The sequence below is a fragment of the Hyla sarda genome, chromosome 4, assembly GCF_029499605.1.
Source record: "Hyla sarda isolate aHylSar1 chromosome 4, aHylSar1.hap1, whole genome shotgun sequence".
Taxonomy (NCBI): domain Eukaryota; kingdom Metazoa; phylum Chordata; class Amphibia; order Anura; family Hylidae; genus Hyla; species Hyla sarda.
Genome location: NC_079192.1, coordinates 117981549 through 118004866, shown reverse-complemented (window position 1 = coordinate 118004866; position 23318 = coordinate 117981549). Strand labels below are relative to the sequence as shown.

At 44.0% G+C, this 23318-nt stretch overlaps 1 protein-coding gene across 7 annotated transcripts in view; it reads left to right on the top strand.

The window, feature by feature from the left end:
• The window catches only part of DET1 (DET1 partner of COP1 E3 ubiquitin ligase), an 80472-nt gene that overhangs the window by 1583 nt on the left and 55571 nt on the right, over positions 1 to 23318 (top strand). For 6 of the 7 annotated variants that reach the window (XM_056571912.1, XM_056571905.1, XM_056571908.1 and 3 more), the window contains exon 2: positions 14149 to 15254. In XM_056571912.1, the coding sequence (XP_056427887.1) occupies positions 14157 to 15254 (1098 nt within the window). In that variant the 5' untranslated portion in view covers positions 14149 to 14156. The remainder of the gene's footprint in view (positions 1 to 14148; positions 15255 to 23318) is intronic. The other variant, XM_056571911.1, reaches the window with a different exon arrangement.

Here is a 23318-nt window from a genome sequence, read left to right as displayed (position 1 = left end):
TGATGTCACGGCCACGCACATTCAATGCAAGTTTATGGAAGGGGGCGTGGCGGACGTCATGAGTCTCTGGCACTGCACCTGATGCTCTAAACGAACGCCGGGTGCAGCAGGAAGATCTCGGGGGTCCCCAGCGGCTGGACCCCCACGATCATACATCTTATCCCCTATGCTTTGATGTGAAACTTTTGATGTCGGCTGGACATGTGAAAAGTTGTTGATTGCTTCGGGTGTCACTTCTAGGACACACAAAGTTCGTGAGATATATATAATTTGTGGCACTACTGTCATCTCCTATCTATATGGCCCTTTAGGGGGTCCCCCAATTTATTTGCCACCTTTTTACCCCTCGGGTAGGAATTTCAGACATTTTTCCAAACTTGAGTTACTAAGTGTGACCTTTATGACCTCACTGTGTATTCTTATAATAGTTAATGTGAGAAAATAATAGGGATTGACCGATTATCAGATTGGCCGATATTCACGATTTTGTAAGTTATCGGTATCGGCATCTAACCTTGCCTATAATGTCGATAAGGGGCCCGGACATCCCTGTATCCCGAAATATGTTTTCGGGACACAGGGATGCCCCCGTCAGCTCTCTGCGGCCCTGCGTTAAGTTTAAAAACGCAGGGGACGCCGGAAGATCGTCACATCGCTGACGTCCTATGCGTGCGCCCATAGCAACAGAGGCGCGGAGGAGTGGAGCATGGAGGTGGAAGATGCGCGCTGGCCAGCATGGTAAGTGACCGGCGGCACGTCAGCTTCAGTGCTCAGACCACCGCTCCTCTGGTCCTGGGACCTACTGCTATGGCCGGACCGGAGGAGTGGTGGTCAGAGCACCAAAGTGGGGCAGTACACAGGCATACAGCCACCAGACATACACTGTATATGGCTGGAGGCTGTATGTCTGTGGCGGAACTATACTGCACCTAATGTGGCGGAACTGTACTGTCCGCCTAATGTGGCGGAACTGTACTGCACCTAATGTGTGGCGGAACTGTACTGCACCTAATGTGTGGCGGAACTGTACTGCACCTAATGTGTGGCGGAACTGTACTGCACCTAATGTGTGGCGGAACTGTACTGCACCTAATGTGTGGCGGAACTGTACTGCCCCCCCAATGTGTGGCGGAACTGTACTGCCCCCCCAATGTGTGGCGGAACTGTACTGCACCTAATGTGTGGCGGAACTGTACTGCACCTAATGTGTGGCGGAACTGTACTGCACCCAATGTGTGGCGGAACTGTACTGCACCCAATGTGTGGCGGAACTGTACTGCACCCAATGTGTGGCGGAACTGTACTGCACCCAATGTGTGGCGGAACTGTACTGCACCCAATGTGTGGCGGAACTGTACTGCACCCAATGTGTGGCGGAACTGTACTGCACCCAATGTGTGGCGGAACTGTACTGCCCACCCAATGTGTGGCGGAACTGTACTGCCCACCCAATGTGTGGCGGAACTGTACTGCCCACCCAATGTGTGGCGGAACTGTACTGCCCACCCAATGTGTGGCGGAACTGTACTGCCCCCCCAATGTGTGGCGGAACTGTACTGCCCCCCCAATGTGTGGCGGAACTGTACTGCCCCCCCAATGTGTGGCGGAACTGTACTGCCCCCCCAATGTGTGGCGGAACTGTACTGCCCCCCCAATGTGTGGCGGAACTGTACTGCCCCCCCAATGTGTGGCGGAACTGTACTGCCCCCCCAATGTGTGGCGGAACTGTACTGCCCCCCCAATGTGTGGCGGAACTGTACTGCCCCCCCGATGTGTGGCGGAACTGTACTGCCCCCCCGATGTGTGGCGGAACTGTACTGCCCCCCCGATGTGTGGCGGAACTGTACTGCCCCCCCGATGTGTGGCGGAACTGTACTGCCCCCCCGATGTGTGGCGGAACTGTACTGCCCCCCCGATGTGTGGCGGAACTGTACTGCCCCCCCGATGTGTGGCGGAACTGTACTGCCCCCCCGATGTGTGGCGGAACTGTACTGCCCCCCCGATGTGTGGCGGAACTGTACTGCCCCCCCGATGTGTGGCGGAACTGTACTGCCCCCCCGATGTGTGGCGGAACTGTACTGCCCACCCGATGTGTGGCGGAACTGTACTGCCCACCCAATGTGTGGCGGAACTGTACTGCCCACCCAATGTGTGGCGGAACTGTACTGCCAATGGAATATCGGTATAAGTTATCGGCTATCGGCCTGAAAGTTCACAGGTTATCAGTATCTGCTCTAAAAAATCAATATCGGTCGATCCCTAGAAAATATTATGTACCATTTTTAAGGAAATCTGTTCTCTGGTTAGCCCGTTCTCAGCTGCTGGTATCAGGTTATAGCTTTCGTTACACTAATTGTTATGGTTATCAACTTATGTTGCACCACTATTGGGACATCTTAATTAACAATATGCAAATGATGGTCTTTGGTGCACTTGGGGGTGTTACGTTGCCCACAAGTGCACTGCCATACATGCCCCCAACTCCTGTAACAACTGCCTATAAATATTCATAGTCATCCCCTGCAGTGAGGTAGCACAATCCCAGAAACCTCACGCTTGTGCATGAACATTTTCCAAACAGTGTTAGACCGTGTTCACATTCTGGCCGGAGATTAAAAGTTCAGCCAGCACTGACTGAAATCAGTTGGCGCTAGGACCGTGTGGACATTGCCATTCTGATAGACGGTAGTATTAGCGGTACGGATTCGGACGGAACATTGAGCAAGTTCAATGTTCTGGCAGAATTTTTAGATCAGAATTTTCTGACAGAAATTCTCCCCAGATAATTCCTCAGTGTGGATGGGTTAACGGAAAACCCATTCACCCACATTTACCCTCCAGCAAATTCAGAAGCAGAAACCTGGGCAGAAATTCTGAATTTTTAAAGGGCATAGTTTCCAATGGCGAGTGGCACAACATAATCAAGGGACCATAATGATCATTGTAATGATCTTATTACCTGATACCCTCAGGTAAGTATAAGCAAACCTGCTGACTGATTCCCTTTTAAAGGGGTACTCTTCTGAAAAAAACATCTTATCCCCTATCCAAAGGATAGGGGATAAGATGTCTGACCCCCGCAATCTCAGGCGCGGCTCCCCAGTCATCCGTGCACGGAGCGTACTCCGCTCCATGCTGAATAACTGGCGACTCCAGTTGCCATGTCCCCTCCATTCATGTCTATGGGAGGAGGCCTGAGGTGTGGGAGGAGTACCCCTTTAAAGGGGATATCCCTAGATGACAGTTTATCACTTATTCACAGGCTAGCTAAGTGCCTGATCTGACTGCTGGACCCTCACTGATCACAAGAACAGGGTTGACCAATTGTGTACACTGCAGATTCATCCAAACTTTATGGGACTGACAGCTACATGACTAACATTGGTTCATACAAACAGAGGCACTCAGGACCCCCATTCTTAGACACTTAAAGGGATACTCCAGAGAAATTTTCAAATTAACTGGTGACAGAAGTTATTTAATTTCTATATAACAATCTTAATTCTTCCAGTACTTATCAGCTGCAATATTTTCCAGAGGAAGTTGTGTAATTCTTTCCAGTCTTACTTCGGTGCTTTATGCTGATTTTTCTGTCCGTGTCATGAACTGTTCAGAGCAGAAGCAAATCCCCATAGGAAATTTCTTCGGCATGGACAGAGGTGTCAGCACTGTGGTCAGACTGGAAAGACCTACATAGCTTCCTCTGGAACATACAGCAGCTGATAAGTAAATGTATCCAAAGGATAGGGGATAAGTGTCTGATAGTGGGGGGGTCTGACAGCTGGGATTCTCCAGTCAGACTGTTATCCCCTATGCTGTGGATGGGGGATACGTATCAAAGTATCGGCATAGCCCTTTAACTCCTATCCTGCTGTCTTCTGGGGGAAACCCCGTGTAAGCCCTTTGGGGGAGATTTATCAAAACCTGTCCAGAGGAAAACTTGCTGAGTTGCCCAGAGCAACGGCTTACCCGGACCTGAGGCGGTGACATCCCGGAGCAGCGGCGGCAGGAGGAAGAGCGGCGGCCGGAAAGTGCGGCTGAGAAGGCTGCAGTGAAGATCACGATAAGTGATCTTCACTGTGGCCTTCTAAAAGCTGCAAAACTACAACTCCCAGCATGCCCACACAGCCAAAGGCTGTCTGGGCATGCGGGAAGTTGTAGTTTTGCAACATCTGGAGGGTCACAGTTTGGAGACCACTGTGTAGTGGTCTCTAAACTGTGGTCCTCCAGATGTTGCAAAACTACAACTCCCAGCATGCACTGACTGTCTGGGCATGCTGTGAGTTGTGGTTTTGCAACATCTGAAGTGGCACAGTTTGGAGACCACTATATGGTGGTCTCCAAACTGTAGCCCTCCAGATGTTGCAAAACTACAACTCCCAGCATGCCCAGACAGTCTGGGCATGCTTGGAGTTGTAGTTTTGCAACATCTGGAGGGCTACAGTTTGGAGGCCACTGTTCTTCCCCAGTTGTTGCATAACTACAACTCCTAGCATGCCCAGACTGTCCAGGCATGCTGGGAGTTGTAGTTTTGCAACATCTGAAGGGCCAGATATTGCAGAACTACACGCCCAGCATCCCTGACTGTACAGGCATGCTGGGAATTGTAGTTTTGCAACAGCTGTAGGCACACTGGTTGGGAAACACTGAGCTAGAGTCTGTTTCCTAACTCAGTGATTCCAACCTGTGTGCCTCCAGCTGTTGCAAAACTACAACTCCCAGAGTGTACTGACAGACCGTACATGCTGGGAGTTGTAGTCTTGCAACAGCTGGGGGCACATGGGTTGGAATCACTGAGCTAGAGTCTGTTTTCTAACTCAGTGGTTCCCCACCAGTGTGCCTACAGCTGTTGTAAAACTACAACTCCTAGCATGTACGGTCTGTCAGTGCATTCTGGGAGTTGTCATTTTGCCACAGCTGAAGGTTTGGGCCTCCCCTTGGGGCGCCCCCCACCCCCCCATGTGAATGTACAGGGTACATTCACACGGGCGGGTTTACAGTGGGTTTCCTTCAAGGAAACTTACTGTGAACCCCTGCCTGTGTGAATGTACCTTAAAAACACTACACTAGCAAATAATAAAAAGTAAAACACTACACACATACCCCCTTACACGTCGCCCCCCCCCCCCCCCCCAATAAAAATGAAAAGCGTCTCATACGGCAGTGTCTCCTAAACGGTGCCTCCAGCTGTGGCAAAACCACAACTCTCAGTGTTGCCGGACAGCCATAGACTGTCCTGGCAGGCTGGGAGTCTTGCAACAGCTGGAGGCACCCTGTTTGGGAAACACTGCTGTAGGGTTTTGGTGGAGACAAGCCCCATCCTTGTAACCGGGTCCACCCCTACTGCAAATTCCTTATTCAGGCCTCAAATGCGCATGGCGCTCTCTCACTTCAGAGCCCTGTTGTATTTCAAGGCAACAGTTTAGGGCCACATATGGGGTATCTCCATACTCGGGAGAAATTGTGTTACAAATTTTGGGGGGATTTTTCTCCCATTACCCTTTGTAGAAATGGTAAATTTGGGGAAAAAACCTGTGGGGTGTTAAGGCTCACCGGACCCCTTGTTACGTGCCTTGAGGGGTGTAGTTTCCAAAATAGTATGCCATGTGTTTTTTTTTTTTTTTGCTGTTCTGGCACCTTAGGGGCTTCCTAAATGCGACATGCCCCCCAAAAACCATTTCAGCAAAATTCACTCTCCAAAATCCCATTGTCGCTCCTTCCCTTCTGAGCCCTCTACTGCGCCCGCCGAACACTTGACATACACATATGAGGTATTTCCTTACTCGAGAGAAATTGGGTTACAAATTTTGGGGGGCTTTTACCCCTTGTAAAATTTCAAAAACTGGGTCTACAAGAACATGCAAGTGTAAAAAATTAAGATTTTAAATTTTCTCCTTCACTTTGCTGCTATTCCTGTGAAACACCTAAAGGGTTAACAAACTTACTGAATGTCATTTTGAATACTTTGAGGGGTGCAGTTTTTATAATGGGGTAATTTATGGGGTATTTCTAATATGAAGGCCCTTCAAATCCACTTCAAAACTGAACTGGCCCTGAAAATATTGTGAAAAATTGGAAAATTGCTTCTGAACTTTGAAGCCCTCTGATGTTTTCCAAAAGTAAAAACATGTCAACTTTATGATGCAAACATAAAGTAGACATATTGTATATGTGAATCAAAATATTATTTATTTAGAATGTCTATTTTCCTTACAAGCAGAGAGCTTCAAAGTTAGAAAAATGCTAAATTTTCAATTTTTTCATCAAATTTTGGAATTTTTCACCAAGAAATGATGCAAGTATTGACAAAAATTTACCACTAACATAAAGTAGAATATGTCACGAAAAAACAGTCTCGGAATCAGAATGAAAAGTAAAAGCATCCCAGAGTTATTAATGCTTAAAGTGACAGTGGTCAGAATTGCAAAAAATGCTCCCGTCCTTAGGGTTATAATGGGCTCCGTCCCCAAGGAGTTAAAAACCTTAATCTTTCCAGTACTTATCAGCTGCTGTATACTACAGAGGAAGTTGTATACTGGAGTTCTTTTCAGTCTGACCACAGTGCTCTCTGATGACACCTCTGTCCATATAAGGAACTGTTCAGAGCAGGAGAGGTTTACTATGGGGTTTTGCTTGTACTCCTGACAATTCCGGACATGGACAGAGGTGTCAGCAGAGAGCACTGAACAGCTGATAAGTACTGGAAGGATTAAGATTTTTAAATAGAAGTAATCTACAAATCTGTTTCTTTCTGGCACCAGTTGATAAAAAAAATAATCAAAAAAAAAGTTTTTCACCGGATTCCCCTTTAACCCCTCAAGGACAAGCGCCATAAATGTACGGTACTGCTAAGAAGTACTTAGCGCACATTTACGGCGCATTCTTTCTGGATCACCGCGTCTCCGGATACAGTGATTGGAACGGGATGACTGCTGATATCCCCCCCTTTTCGGCGATCGCCGTGATTAGCTAGTCAATTCTGACCAGCGAATCACGGCTTTTCCGGGCTGATCGGGACTCTGGTGACCCAATAGCCCAGAAAATAGGGATGATCGGAGCTGTCAGAGACAGTTCCGATCATCCTAAAGTATAGGAGCAAGATGGCAGGGTTGCCACCTCCTCCTATCCCCTGCGATTGGCGAATCGCAAGGCGGGGGTTCAAAGTTGAGATCCCCGCTCTGCCCACTCTGGAAGTCCAGGCAGAGCGGGGCAAAGAGGCGACGGCGGTTACCGGGGGGACCGCTGGCAGACAGGGGCAGACAGCGGGGGACCTGCGGTGGGGAGGACCGGCGGCAGCAGAATGCAGCACTGAAAATCTGGTAAGTGCTCTTCACTGCTGCATAGTTTCACAACTACAGCTCCCAGCATGCCAAAAGCCAAAAGCTGTCTGGGCATGCTGGGAGTTGTAGTTTTGCAACATCAGGGGGGGATACAGTTTGGAGACCACTATATAGCTGCAAAACTACAACTCCCAGTTGCAAAACTACAACTCCCAGCATGCCAAGACTGTCCAGGCATGCTGGAAGTTGTAGTTCAGCAACATCTGAAGGGCCAAATGTTGCAATACTACAACTCCCAGCATGCCCTTCGGCTATCCGAGCATGCTGGGAGTTGTAGTTTTGCAACAACTGGAGGCACACTGGTTGGGAAACACTGTCTGTTTCCTAACTCAGTGTTTCCTAACCTGTGTGCCTCCAGCTGTTTCAAAAATACAATTCCCAGCATGACAGACCATGCATGCTGGGAGTTGTAGTTTTGCAACAGCTGGAGGTACACTGGTGCGGAAACCCTGTGGTAGTCTGTTACCTAACTTAGTGTTTCCCAACCAGTCTGTCAGTGCATGCTGGGAGTTGTAGTTTTACAACAGTTGAAGGTTAGCCCCCCCCCCCTCCCCCCACAGGCGGTGGTTTACAGCGAGTTTCCCTTTCAGTTTGTGCTGCAACAAATCTTCCGCCGCAGCTCAAACCCTTGCCCAGTGTGAATGTACCCTAAAAACACTACACTATCATAAAAATAAAGTGTAAAACACTACATATACACCCCCTTACACCGCCCCACCCCACAATAAAAATAAAAAATGTCTCATATGGCAGTGTTTCAAAAACGGAGCTTCCAGCTGTTGCAAAATAACTCCCAGTATTGCCGGACAGCCATTGACTATTCAGGCATGCTGGGAGTTTTGCAACAGCTGGAGGCACCCTGTTTGGGGAACACTATTGTGTCCATCCCTATGCAAATCCCTAATTTAGGCCTCAAATGCACATGGCGCTCTCTCACTTCGGAGCCCTGTCGTATTTCAAGGCAACAGTTTAGGGCCACATATGGGGTATTTCCGTACTCTGGAGAAATTGCGCTACAAATTTTGGGGGGCTTTTTCTCCTTTTACCCCTTATGAAAAGGTAAAGTTGGGGTCTACACCAGCATGTTAGTGTAAAAAAATAAAACATTTTACGCTAACATGCTGGTGTTGCCCCATACTTTTTATTTTTACAAGAGGTAAAAGGAAAAAAAAGACCCCCAAAATTTGTTGCTTAATTTCTCCGGAAATACCCCATATGTGGGCGTAAAATGCTCTGCGGGCGCACAACAAGGTTCAGGAGTGAGAGTGCACTATGTACATTTGAGGCCTAAATTGGTGATTTGCACAGGGGTGGCTGATAGTTACAGCAGTTCTGACATAAACGCAAAAATAAAATCACCCACATGTGGCCCCATTTTGGAAACTACACCCCTCACGGAATGTAACAAGGGGTATAGTGAGCCTTAACACCCCACACGTGTTTGACAAATTTTCGTTAAAGTTGGATGTGAAAATGAAAAATCTGTTTTTTTTCTTCACTAAAATGCTAGTGTTACCCCAAAGTTTTTATTTTCACAAGGGGTAATAGGAGAAAAAGACCCACAAAATTTGTAACACCATTTCTTCTGAGTAAGAAAATACCCCATATGTGGATGTAAAGTGCTTTACGGGCGAACTACGGGGCTCAGAAGAGAAGGAGCGCCATTGGGCTTTTTGAGAGAGAAATTGGCTGGAAGTGTATGCCATGTGTGTTTACAAAGCCCTCATGGTTCCAGAACAATGGACCCCCCCACAGGCGACCCCATTTTGGAAACTACACCCCTCATGTAATGTAATAGGGGGTACGGTGAGCATTTACGCCCCACAGATGACTGTAATTTTTCATTTGCACAGCCCACTGTTCCAAAGATCTGTCAAACGCCAGTGGGGTGTAAATACTCCTCACCCCTTATTAAATTCTGTGAGGGGTGTAGTTTCCAAAATAGGGTCACATGTGGGGGGGGGTCCACTGTCCTGGGCACCACGGGGGGCTTTGTAAACGCACATGGCCCCTGACTTCCATTCCAACCCAGTTCTCTTTCCAAAAGCCCAATGGCGCTGCTTCTCTTCTGAGCATTGTAGTTTGCCCGCAGAGCATTTTACATCCACATATGAGGTATTTCCATACTCTCAAATTTTCAGGGGCTTTTTCTCCTATTACCCCTTGATAAAATTAAAAATTTGGGATAAACATTTTCATTCTCACGTCCAACTTTAGCGAAGATTTGTAAATCACCTGTGGGGTGTTAAGGCTCACTGTACCCCTTGTTACGTTCCTTGAGGGGTGTAGTTTCCAAAATGTGCCATGTGTGTTTTTTTTTTTTATTTATTTATTTTTTTTTTTTTGCTGTTATGGCACCATAGGGGCTTCCTAAATGTGACATGCCCCTCAAAAACCATTTCAGCAAAATTCGCTCTCCAAAATCCCAATGTCGCTCCTTCCCATCTGAGCCCTCTAGTGCACCCACAGAACACTTTACATCCACATATGAGGTATTTTCTTACTTGGAAGAAATGGGGTTACAAATTTTGGGGGACATTTTTACCTATTACTACTTGTGAAAATGAAAAATTTGGGGTTGCACCAGCATTTTAGTGGAATTTATTTTTTATTTTTCATTTTCACATCCAACTATAGTGAAAATTCGTCAAACACCCGTGGGGTGTATCGGCTCACTATACCCCTTGTTACGTTCCTTGAGCGGTGTAGTTTTCATCCCCATATGAGGTATTTCCTTACTCGAGAGAAATAGGGTTACATATTTTGGGGGACGTTTTTACCTATTACCCCTTGTAAAATGAAGAAAAATGGGTTTACAAGAACATGTTAGTGTAAAAAAAAAATTAAAAAAAAAGATTTTGAATTTTCTCCTCCACTTTGCTGTTATTTCTGTGAAACACCTAAAGGGTTAACACACTTTCTGTATGTCATTTTGAATACTTTAAGGGGTGCAGTTTTCATAATGGGGTCCATTATAGGGTATTTCTAACATAACGACCCTCAAATTCACTTTGAAACTGAACTGGCCCCTAAAAAATTAGATTTTGAAATTTTCATGAAAAATTGGAAAATTGCTCCTAAACTAAAAAGGTCTATAATGTCTTCAAAAAGTAAAAACATGTAAACTTTATGATGCAAACACAAACTAGACATATTGTATATGTGAATCAACATATCATTTATTTGGAATGTCCACTTTTCTTACAAGCAGAGAGCTTCAAAGTTAAAAAAAATGCTAAATTTTCCAATTTTTCATGAATTTTTTCACCAAGAAATTATGCAAGCATCAACAAAAATTTTCCACTAACATAAAGTAGAATATGTCACGAAAAAACAATCTCAGAATCAAATTCATAAGATAAAGCATCCCAGAGTTATTAATGCTTAAAGTGACAGTGGTCAGATTTGCAAAAAAACGGCTACGTCCTTAAAGGAGAACGCCGGAATATAAAAATTGTCGCCCATACTGCCGGCAGTAAAAAAATAAAGGTATACATGCCTTCCTCCGCTCCCCCGGTAACCGGCTCCTGTCTCCGACGCGATCTACTTCCTGCTTGCCGGTGGTCATATGAATCATACTGCGCTCAGCCAATCACCAGCCGCAGCGAAGTCCGACTCCAGGAACGCCCCAGGACACAAAATCCTTCACTACACCGGCACCTGCTGCTGGGGCCGAAAACGTCACACTGCCGCTCAGCCTATCGCTGGCCGAGTCGAGACTTCAGTGCGGCCGGTGATTGGCTGAGCGCAGTAAGACTCTCCGATCACCGGCAACCAGGAAGAGGATTGCGGCGGAGACCGGAGACTGTTACCGGAGGCCACGGGGGAGCAGAGGAAGGTATGTAGATCTTTATTTTTTTACTGCCGGCAGTATGGGCGACAATTTTTATACTCCGGAGTTCTCCTTTAAGGTCCTCTATTATCGGGGTGAGCCTAATCCGTCTGCTGCCCTGCTCCACCTCTAGATTTAAGAGCTGTACATTGAGGTCTTAATGGGTGTCTGTGTTGGGTTTTTTTTCATAATATTTCACAGTTGCACCTATTTAAAGTGGTAGTCCCAATAGTTTTTGAGAGAAAGAAAAAGAGCCATAAATGTTGTATTATAGCAAAAAATGTTAAGTATCCATCTGTTCATTCTCCTGAGTGGTAATTCCCGAGTGGTAATGCCAGTGGTGTAACATGGTGATTATTGGGGCCTTTGATGGATGTTAGCCTGTAAAAAAGGACCAGCAAGGGCCACCAGAACTACACTGGATAAAATGAATATTCTTTTTTTAAAGTGAGTATAACCCCTGTGACTTGGATACCTGTTTTCTAGCTCTATGCAGCTTAAAACCAGGCATAAGAGAACAGCATCAAAACACTGTTCTTCTCACCTGTCAGGTCCGGGGTCCAGTGCAGGAGACACCAGAGACCTGACAGGTTCTCTTTTAAAGGTGTACTCCGCTGCTCAACTGGTCCGAACACTGGAGCCGGCAGCTCATGACATCATAGCCCCACCCCCTCATGGTGTCACACCCTGCCCCCTCAATGCAAGCCTATGGGAAGGGGTGTGACAGCCCCGCCCCCTCATGATGTCACACCCCACCCCTTAATGCAAAATTAATTTCTATATAACAATCTTAATCCTTTCAGTACTTATCAGCTACAATATTTTCCAGAGGAAGTTGTGTTATTCTTTCCAGTCTTACCACGGTGCTTTCTGATGATTTTTCTGTCCTTGTCATGAACTGTTCAAAGCAGATGCAAATCCCCATAGCAAACTTCTATGACAGTCGTCACACCACCTCCTATAGACTTGTATTGAAGGAGCCGGGCACGACATCATGAGGGGGCGGAGCTATGACGTCACTAGCTTCCGGGTCCAGTTTGGAACAGTTTGTAGCGTTGAACAGCGGAGTACCTCTTTAAGGGTACGTTCACACATACAGGATCCTGTGCAGATTTGATGCGCAGGATTTGTAACTGCAGATTAGAAGCTGTGATTAGTCATTTAGTTTACATTGAAATCTGCAGCAGAAAATCCTGCACATCAAATCTGTCTACGTGTGAACGTACCCTAAAGGGGGTATTTAGAAATAGAAAAACAGATCTAATTTCTTCCAAAAACAGCACTACACCTGTCCTCAGGTTGTGTGTGATATTACAACTTCAATGGAACTGAGCCGCAATACCACACACAACCTGAGGACAGGTGTGGTGCTGTTTTGGGAGAAATTTTTGCAATACTGGTCAACCCATTTAATGTTGTTCTCACACATGGTACACTTTTACCACGTGTCGGAGAAAAAATTCCATATGCAACAGGTGCCAAAAGTAGTTTTGCCTTATTTGTCTGCTGTATTCACGAGGAAAGCCCAGCTGTGGGTGACGGGTTACTCTGTATTAATGTATAAGGCCCCTTTCACACTACAGGTATCATCCTGCTTTTTTACTGCTGTTATTTTACAATAACGGATGAAAAAAACGCATGCAATAACTGGTAATAACAGATGATAACTGATGACCATCACTTGCCGGACCAAAAATAAGTGCATGCACCATCTTTTGTGCCGGCAAAAATAACTGACATTAGTGAAAAACTGACATGATGCAAAAGTATGTTAAAAAAAATCCCTTTGACATGAATGGGATTTTTTGTCGGACGTTTTCAGGACTTTTTGCTGGGAGTAATAACGGAGCTTTTTTTTACATGATGATACCTATAGTGTAAAGGGGCCTAACAGGGATGCCTTAGAACAGTGTTTCTCAACCAGGGTGCCTCCAGCTGTTGCAAAACTACAACTCCCAGCATGCCCGGACAGCCGAAGGCTGTCCGGGCATGCTGGGAGTTGTAGTTTTGCAACAGCTGGAGGCACCCTGGTTGGAAAACAATGCCTCAGAGGGTATTTCTCTTGAATTTTTCTTTTATAAAGTTGCTTTTCCCCAGAAGAATATTCTACTAGAGCACATCTCTGTAAGTACAAAACAGACATACTGGGAGACATTTATCATTAAAAGTGTGCCCTACTCTTTTTTTTTTTTTTTTTACCAGTCTTTTTTCCTTCTAACTTTTTGCTTAGCAGCGTGTAATTTATCATCTGTGTCTACCTTAGATAATGAATTCCCCGCGGCTGTGCACGTTTGTTTGTTTTGTGCAGGGTAGATGGTTTTGTACGTGTGCTTTTCGTATGCGTACTTTTGCGACTAGAAATCAGGGTTAGCTCAATATTTAGCGATTTATTACAAATGTCACATATGATAAATAAAGGTGCAGTGCATGTCTAAATCAGAAAAAGGTGTACTGCTACGCAAAACGCTAGGAAACTTCTATTCAAAAAGTCGCATATAAGTCGTTAAATTTACATAACTGCGACATTCAAGCGCCAAGGATAGACTGGAAAAAAGTCTATATTGAGTGATAAATGTCCCCCTCTGTCTTTTGCTCTGCAGGGGCAAGATTTCATTGTGAAGGGTGTTGGCACATTGGTAAGCAACATCATTCACTCTAGAGGAGTGCTAAACATTTGCCAACATTAAACATTTATTCATGCAAAGTGTGCACCTGATTGGGCTGGCAATTGCCTATTGTTCTTATCAGAAACTGAATGGACAGAATTTGTCCAGCTGTATTTATCAACCCCGTATGTGACTCCTCCTCCGCTGTATATATTTTAGTTGGCGGAGGGAAAGCAGCTGACCTCTCCCCTTTACATAACTGTTAACTACATTAATTAATGGTTAGGAAATGTCTCTTGTGACCTATCTTTACTATTGTCTAGGTTTTGTTGACATTCACATAATTATTATTATTTTGTTTTATATACAGATGAAGTTATGTTTAAGATGGACCATGACGCCCCTACTATCAGACCTCGGAGAATTCAGAACCAAAATGTAATCCATCGCCTCGAACGTCGGAAAATCAGTTCCGGAAAGCCTGGTTCGCACTGGCACCAAGTTCGCATTTTCCATCAGAATGTCTTTCCTAACTACACTGTAGTCAATGTGGAAAAGCCTCCTTGTTTTCTGCGCAAGTTCTCCCCTGATGGTAGATACTTTATTGCCTTTTCCTCAGATCAAACCTCCTTAGAAATTTATGAGTATCAAGGCTGCCAGGCAGCTGAAGATCTTTTAAATGGATATGAGGGAGAAATTTTGGCAAATTCTAATGATCAGCGGTCAGTGAACATTCGAGGGCGGCTGTTTGAGCGATTTTTCGTTCTCCTCCATATCACTAATGTGGCTTCTAATGGGGAGCACTTGAACAGAGAATGCAGCTTATTTACTGATGACTGCCGTTATGTCATTGTGGGATCAGCAGCCTATCTTCCTGAGGAACCGTATCCACCTTTTTATGAAATTTATCGTAATAGTGAATCTGTCACTCCCAACCCAAGATCTCCCCTTGAAGACTATTCCCTTCACATAATAGACCTGCACACGGGCAGACTCTGTGACACAAGGACCTTTAAATGCGATAAAATTATTCTTTCACACAACCAAGGCCTCTACTTGTATAAAAACATTCTGGCTATTCTGTCTGTGCAGCAACAAACCATTCATGTTTTTCAGGTGACTGCAGAAGGCACCTTTATTGATGTACGGACAATAGGACGATTCTGTTATGAGGACGACCTCTTAATATTGTCAGCGGTTTACCCTGAAGTTCAACGGGAAACTCAAACTGGAATGGCAAACTTATACAAAGAGCCATTTATTAATTCATTGAAGCACAGACTTCTGGTTTATCTATGGAAGAGAGCAGAGCGTGATGGAAGTGCAGTGGCCAAAAGGCGATTTTTCCAGTATTTTGACCAATTGAGACAACTTAGAATGTGGAAAATGCAACTTCTGGACGAAAGCCACCTATTTATTAAGTATACTAGTGAGGATGTGGTTACATTAAGAGTTAACGACCCATCACAGGTACAGGTATAAAGAAATTCCTAAATTCTTTTATGGGGTTGGAACAGTTCACAGTGATAATGAAGTCCAGTCTGTGGGCACCATGTTTTACATGTTTTTGTGGAAGAATTGGTAAAATGTAAGATAAATGTATTAATTTAAACCTTACTTGTGGGAGTCCAGTGGGTTGTCTTTTCATTGGTTAACAATTTTCCCTTCCAGAACTTTTCCCTTTTCCCTTCCAGAGCGAATGAGGCTGGAATTGAAAGCCACGTGCATTTACAAAGCCCCCATGGTGCCAGAACAGTGCACCCCCCCACGTGTGACTCCATTTTGGAAACTACACCCCTCACGGAATGTAATAAGGGGTGTTAAGGCTCACTGTACCCCTTGTTACATTTTTTGAGGGGTGTAGTTTCCAAAATAGTATGCCATATGTTTTTTTTTGCTGTTCTGGCACCATGGGGGCTTCATAAATGCGACATGCCCCCCCCCCCCCCCAAAAAAAAAACCATTTCAACAAAATTCGCTCTCCAAAAGCCCAATGTCGCTCTTTCCCTTCTGAGCCCTCTAGTGCCCCCACAGAGCACTTTACATCCACATATGAGGTATTTCCTTACTCGGGAGAAATGGGGTTACAAATTTTGGGGGGCATTTTCTCCTATTACTCCATTTTAGCATTAAAAATCAAATTTTTCATTTTCACATCCCACTTTAAGGAAAGTTTGTCAATCACCTGTGGGGCGTTAAGGCTCATTATACCCCTTGTTACGTTTCTTGAGGGGTGTAGTTTCAAAAAGTGTATGCCATGTGTTATTTATTTATTTATTTTTTTACTGTTCTGGCATCATGGGGGCTTCCTAAATTAGGGATCAACCGATTATCGGTTTGGCTGATATTATTGGCCAATATTCACGATTTTGGACATTATCGGTATCGGCAATTACCTTAATGCCCCTCGCTGCACCCCCCACCGCACCGCCCCGACCAGAGATCGCCACTGCCCCATTGCCTCCCCCATTCCCGGTTTTACAATTACATGTTCCCGGGGTCCTGGCTCCTGCAGCGTCCTGTGTTACGCTGTGCGCTGCGCTGCGCAATGACGAGTGATGCCCTCAACGCGACGTCACCGTCGGTGCGCACAGTGACAGCTCAGGAGGATGCCACCAGAGCCAGAAGTAGCGTGGACCCTGGGAACAGGTAATTATAAAACCGGGAATGGGGGAGGCAATGAGGCAGCAGTGTCGGCGGTCTCTGGCCATGGCTGTGCGGTCGCAGTGGTGGTGATAGGACTCAGGAGGACCCCAGAACAGGCAGGGGGAGAAAAGCGGGTGGCGGCGGCGGTCTCTGGCACCGCAAAAGCCAATGCAGTTCATTGATTTTAAAGCGCCCACTTTAAATCAATGATCTGCAGCAGTGTCGCTGGGGGGAGATAAATAGCCGATAACTTATACCTAAATATCGGTATAAATTATCGTCTATCGGCCCTAACCTCCACAGAGTATCGGTATCTGCCCTAAAAAATCGATATCGGTCGATCCCTATCACAAATGGGACATGGCCCCCAAAAACCATTTCATCAAAATTCGCTCTCCAAAATCCCAATGTCGCTCCTTCCCTTCTGAGCTCTCTAGTGCACCCACAGAGTACTTTACATCTACATATGAGGTATTTCCTTACTCGAGAGAAAATTAATTGCAAGTTTTGGGGGGGGCCTTTTTACCCCTTGCAAAAATGAAAAAAAATGGGGCTACAATAACATTTTGATTTTTTTTCTCCTCCATTTTGCTGCTATTCCTGTGAAACACCTATAGGGTTAACAAACTTTTTGAATGTCATTTTGAATACTTTGAGGGGTGCAGTTTTCATAATGGGGTCCATCATAGGGGATTTCCAACATAAAGACCCTCATATTCACTTCAAAACTGAACTGGTCCCTGAAAAATTGAGATTTTGAAACTTTCATGAAAAATTGGAAAACTGCTTCTATACTTTGAAGCCCTCTGATGTCTTCAAAAAGTAAAAACATGTCAACTTTATGATGACAACATAAAGTAGACATAATGGCCGGCATTTATCATTGTAGTGTAAGTGAAGCATTTTTCTACACCTTTTTTTTTGTATGCTGGTAACGTGTAGGAGTACCACATTTATTAAATGGTCACAGAGCATTTGATAAATTTTGTGCAGGTCACATTTTCAGAAATTTCTCTCTTCACATACACGAAAAAGCTAAGTCTGGGCTGGTGTAGTTTTCAGAGACTTTTCAGTGGCTTTGCAGCTTTTCACAAAAAGGCACAGTTCATAAATCCCTTCCATATCATGTGCATTGCCAAAATCAGTGGATTAAAACTAAAAATCTGCAGAAATGTGTAAACCAAAAGGCCCAATAAAGGTGCAAATAAACCCTGCGTGCGCCTTTTGTAGACACAAAAAACTGTCTAACGACAATGATAAATGTCGGCCATTGTATTTGTGAATCAATATGTAAGTTATTTGATATGTCCCTTTTCCTTACAAACAGAGAGCTTCAAAGTTAGAAAAATGCAATATTTTCAAATTTTTCCTGAAATTTTGGAATTTTTTACCAAGAAATGATGCAAATATTGACGTAAATTTACCAGTAACATAAAGTAGAATATGTCATGAAAAAAAAAATCTCGGAATGAAATTTATAAGTAAAAGCATCCCAGAGTTAATAATAAAGTGACAGTGGTCAGATGTGCAAAAAATGCTCCCGTCCTTAGTAGGGATCGACCGATATCTTTTTTTTTAGGGCCGATACCGATAATCGGTGCAGGTTAGGGCCGATAGCCGATAACTTATACCGATATTCCGGTATAAGTTATCGGCTATTTAACCCCCTGCGACACCGCTGCAGATCATTGATTTAAAGCGGGCGCTTTAAATCAATGATCTGCAGTGGCTTTTGCGGGGCCATAGGCCGCCGCCGCCACCACCCGTTTCTCTCCCCTACCTGCCAGGGTGCTCCGGGCCATCCATCCATCGTTCCTGTAGTGTCCGGGGGTGTTCCGGGTGGAGGGTGGTCCGGTCCGGGCTGTCCTTCTCCGGCGGGCCTCTTCTCCACTCCGGGCAGGCTCCGGCCTAGTACGCTGCATAGACGTCGCTGCGCAGTGACGCCCGTGCGCAGCGACGCACCTGACGTCACGGCGTAGCGGCGTCTATGCAGCGTACTAGGCCGGAGCCTGCCCGGAGTGGAGAAGAAGACCGTGGGAGAAGAAGGACAGCCCGGACCGGACCACCCTCCACCCGGAACGCCCCCGGACACTACATGAAGGAAGGCCTGGACCACCCCCATTACGGGTAAGTTTAATTTTTTTATTCACTCGGAGGGTGGGGGAGGGGCCCGACCGGTATAACGGTATGGGAAAAAATCCATACCAGTATACCGCCTAGCATCACGGTGGGGGGTGCGACGCGGTGCGGCGGGTCGAGGGGGTGGCGGTGGCGGTGCGGGGGGGCGGGGCATTATCGGCTTATCGGCAAGATAATTGCCGATACCGATAATGCCCAAAATCGTGATTATCGACCGATAATATCGGCCATACTGATAATCGGTCGATCCCTAGTCCTTAGGGCTATAATGGGCTCTGTCCCCATGGGGTTAAACCACACGTTCAATGATATATATGTAAAAAAATACCAAAATACCAAATTGCATATTTTTGCTCGCTTAGTATACCCCAAAAAATGTATAAAAAGCGAGAATGTTTCCATCAAAACAAAAATGGTATGAATGAAAACTACAGACCACGTTGCAAAAAAATTAGTCTTCATATGGCCCTGTATACGGGGGGGGGGGGGGTTGGGTGTTAGGAGTTAGTAGTTAGTGGTTAGAAGAGGCCATTTTTAAACATGCTAATTTTAAGTTATAATTTTTAAAAGAAGTAAAACAAAATTAAACATATATAATTTGGGTATCATTTTAATCATATGGACCTTCAGAATAAAGATAAGGTGTCGTTTTTACTGAGAAGTGTTCTGCGTAGATTTGTAAACCCCCAACAGTTACACAATGGCGTTTTTTGTTCAATTTTGCTCCACAAAAATATATATATTTTTTGTTTCTCTGCAGATTGATGACCTTACAAAGTAAAATTGGTGGAGCAAAAAACAAGCCCTCATATGGGCCTGTAGGTTGAAATTTGAAAGTGTTATGAATTTCCTGAAGGTGTTAAAGTTTCACTGTGGCTTCAAAAAAAGACATGAGGAGATGTCAAAAGATTTGATCGGATGGGGTATGGGTTCTGAGACCTACGCTGATCACCAAATTAAGCAGGGAGAATCGCTTGGTTAAGCGATTCTCTCCAAGTGGTAGGAGACAGTCTAGGGAAAGTCTATTGAGGTCGTCTTATGCAGCAAGGAGAGAGATGGTGGCTGAGTTCCTGCTTGTTCCTAGTAATCAGGACCAGCTAACTATCCAATATGTCTGGGGGTATCCTAATAACTGACAGCCAACAGCTGCCTAAAGTGTACCATCTTAATAAAGGGGTTTCTCATCTCATAAAGTGGTGGCACATTTCTAGGATATGCATAATTTTATGATTGTGGAGGATTTAACCCCAATGGTTTGTGAGAATGAAGGTAACACAATAGTGTTGTAGCTCTGTGTCTGTCCCTTTTTTTGTTTTTTTATGCACCCATGAATTCCATGCCCACAAAGTTGTGCAAGGAACTACAGCCAAACGTATTCTCTTCAATGGCACTCAATTTGCAGGGAAAAAAACTTCATGGGGACAACTTTTGGGGTCGCAGAGATCAAACCCACACTGATCATAAAGTGATGGCAGAGTTTTGCATTTACCGTATCAAAAGTTCTCCTTTAAGGTCAGAATAATTGTTTATGGTGTCAAAAATGCAAATACAACATGATTTTATTTATACAATTACACCTTTCCTATAATCTGCCAAAGAGAGCTTATGTGAATCTAGGAAGGGAAGATCAATCTCCTCACATTAGGTTCCCTGGTATCACATGATACATTTTGTAATTACCTTTTGTAATACAGGATGTCTGAGCACCACATCTTGTCACTTCTCCATTGCATCCCTTTATTTCTATGTGCACAATTCTCAAAGAAGAAATGTCATCCGGTCCCCTGACTGTCCACTTGGGGCTAACCCCTGTCACAGCTCTGATGCCCTGTAAAAGAAAAAAATAACTGAAAAGTTGATTGATCTACATTTTATTTTTTATTTATTGAACAATATAACAATGTATATTGATTTGATATATTTTATGATGTATACATTAACTATCTATTATTATTTATGTATTCAAACGAGGAGGAAAGGCCCTGCTTATAATCTATTATATCAAAGGCAGAAAGTGCTTTGTTTATACCAGTGCTTCCCAACCAGAGTGCCTCCAGTTGTTGCAAAACTACAACTTCCAGCATGACCGGACAGCCAACGGCTGTAGGAGTGTTGGAGTGTTGTTACGGGAAAGAGGTATTCAACCCCTTAAGGAAAATGGACATAAATGTACATCCTGATGCGCTGGTACTTAACGCACCAGGACGTACATTTACGTCCGGTACTTGACCCTGAGCAACGGAGCGGTGCTCGCGTCATGCACATCCTGTCCCGGCTGCTATCAGCAGCTGGGGAGACGCCGGTAATGGCGGACATCAGCAACGATCGCGCTCTTTTCCACAATTTACCCCTCATCGCCGTGATCAATACAGATCACGGCATCTGCGGCAGTGCGGCTATTGAAACTGCTGATCTGATCGCCCACGGGGATCAGATCAGCTAAGATGGCGGCCGTAGTTCCATTCACCTGCCTCTGCCGATCTCCCGGGGTCTTCTGCTCTGAACTGCCTTACAGCAGATCAGAGCAGAAGATCGCTGATAATACTGATCAGTGCTATGCCTATGCATAGCACTGAACAGTATTAGCAATATAATGATTGCTTGGATAGTACCCTATGGGGACATAATTAGTTAAAAATAAAAGTAAAAAAATGTGAAAAATCCCCAATAAAAATAACCCTTTTCCCCACTTTACTCAAAAAAAGCATAAAAAAAAACATATTTGGTATTGCCACGTGCGTAAAAATGTCCGATCTTTCAAAATGTAATGTTATTGACCACATATGGTGAACGATGAAAACTTAAAAAATAAAAAAATGCTGCTTTTTGGTCACGTCACATTCACAAAAAAATTTAGAAAAAGCTGTCAAATAGTCACATATACACAAAAATAGTACTAAGAAAACTACAGATCATGACAAAAAAATGAGCCCTCACACATCCTCGTATAATGAAAAATGAAAGTTAGAGGTGGTCAAAATGGGGCGATTTTAAACATACTGATTTGGTAAATAAATGAGATTTTTTAAAAGCAGTACAATAATAGAAAAGTATATAATTATGGGTATCATTTTAATTATAATGACCCGCAGAATAAAGGAAACATAATTTTTACTGTTAAGTTTACAGCGTGAAAACGAAACCTCAAGATTTCCAAAATTGCGGTTTTATTAAAATTTCCTCAAACAAATAATACTTTTTTGAGTTCTCCGTACATTTTATGGTAAAATGACATTACAAAGTACAACTGGTTTTGCAAAAAAAACAAGCTTTCATATGGGTCTATGGTTGGAAATATAAGAGTTATGGGTTTTAAAAGGCGAGGAGGAAAAAAATTTAAACGCAAAAATACAATTGTCCTTGTCCTTAACCCCTTAAGGACCCAGACCATTTTCACTTTAAGGACGCGGCCATTTTTTGCACATCTGACCAGTGTCACTTAAAGCATTAATAACTCTGGGATACTTTTATTTTCATTCTGATTCCGAGATTGTTTTCTCGTGACATATTCTACTTTGTGAGGGGTAAAATTTTGTTGATACTTTTTTACTTGGTGAAAAATTCAAAATGTGAAGAAAATTAGAAAACTTTGGATTTTTTTACTTTGAAACTCTTTGCTTATAAGGGAAATGGACATTCCAAATAAATTATATATTGATTCACAAATATGTCTACTTTATGTTGGCATCAAAAAGTTGACATGTTTTTACTTTTGGAAGACATCAGAGGGCTTCAAAGTTCAGCAGCAATTTTCCAATTTTTCACAAAATTTTCAAAATCAGAATTTTTCAGGGACCAGTTCAGTTTTGAAGTGGATTTGAGGGGTCTACATGTTAGAAATACCCCATAAATGACCCCATTATAAAAACTGCACCCCTCAAAATATTCAAAATTACATTCAGAAAGTGTGTTAACCCTTTAGGTGTTTCATAGGAATAGCAGCAAAGTGAAGGAGAAAATTCAAAATCTTGGTTTTTTTTTTACACTCATGTTCTTTTAGACCCAGTTTTAGAATTTTTACAAGAGGTAAAAGTAGAGAAATCCCCCCCCCCCCCCCAAAAAAAAAAAAAATTTGTAACCCAATTTCTCTCAAGTAAGGAAATATCTCACATGTGTATGTCAAGTGCTCTGTGGGTGCACTAGAGGGCTCACAAGGTAAAGAGCGACAATGGGATTTTGGAGAGTGAGTTTTCTGAAATGGTTTTTGGGGGGCATATCACATTTAGGAAGCCCCTATGGTGCCAGAACTCATGTGTGAGAGCAAAAAAAAAAAAACACATGGCATACTATTTTGGAAACTACACCCCTCAGGGAACGTAACAAGGGGTCCAGTGAGCCTTAACACCCAAGAGGTGTTGGACGACTTTTTGTTAAATTCTGTCAATGAAAAAAATATTTCCACTAAAATGTGTTTTTTTTTTTTTTCCCCAAAAAATGTACATTTTTGCAAGGGTTAATAGGAGAAAATGTCCCCCAAAATTTGTAGCACCATCTCTTCTGAGTATGGAAATACCCCATGTGTGGTCATCAAGTGCACTGCGGGCACACTACAATGCTCAGAAGAGAAGGAGTTGCATTTGGCTTTTGGAAATCAAATTTAGCTGAAATGGTTTTTGGGGGCATGTCACATTTAGGAAGCACATATGTGTCACAACAGCAAAAAATAACACATGGCATGCTATTTTGGAAACTGCACCCCTCAATGAACGTAACAAGGGGTACAGTGAGCCTTAACACCCCACAGGTGATTGATGA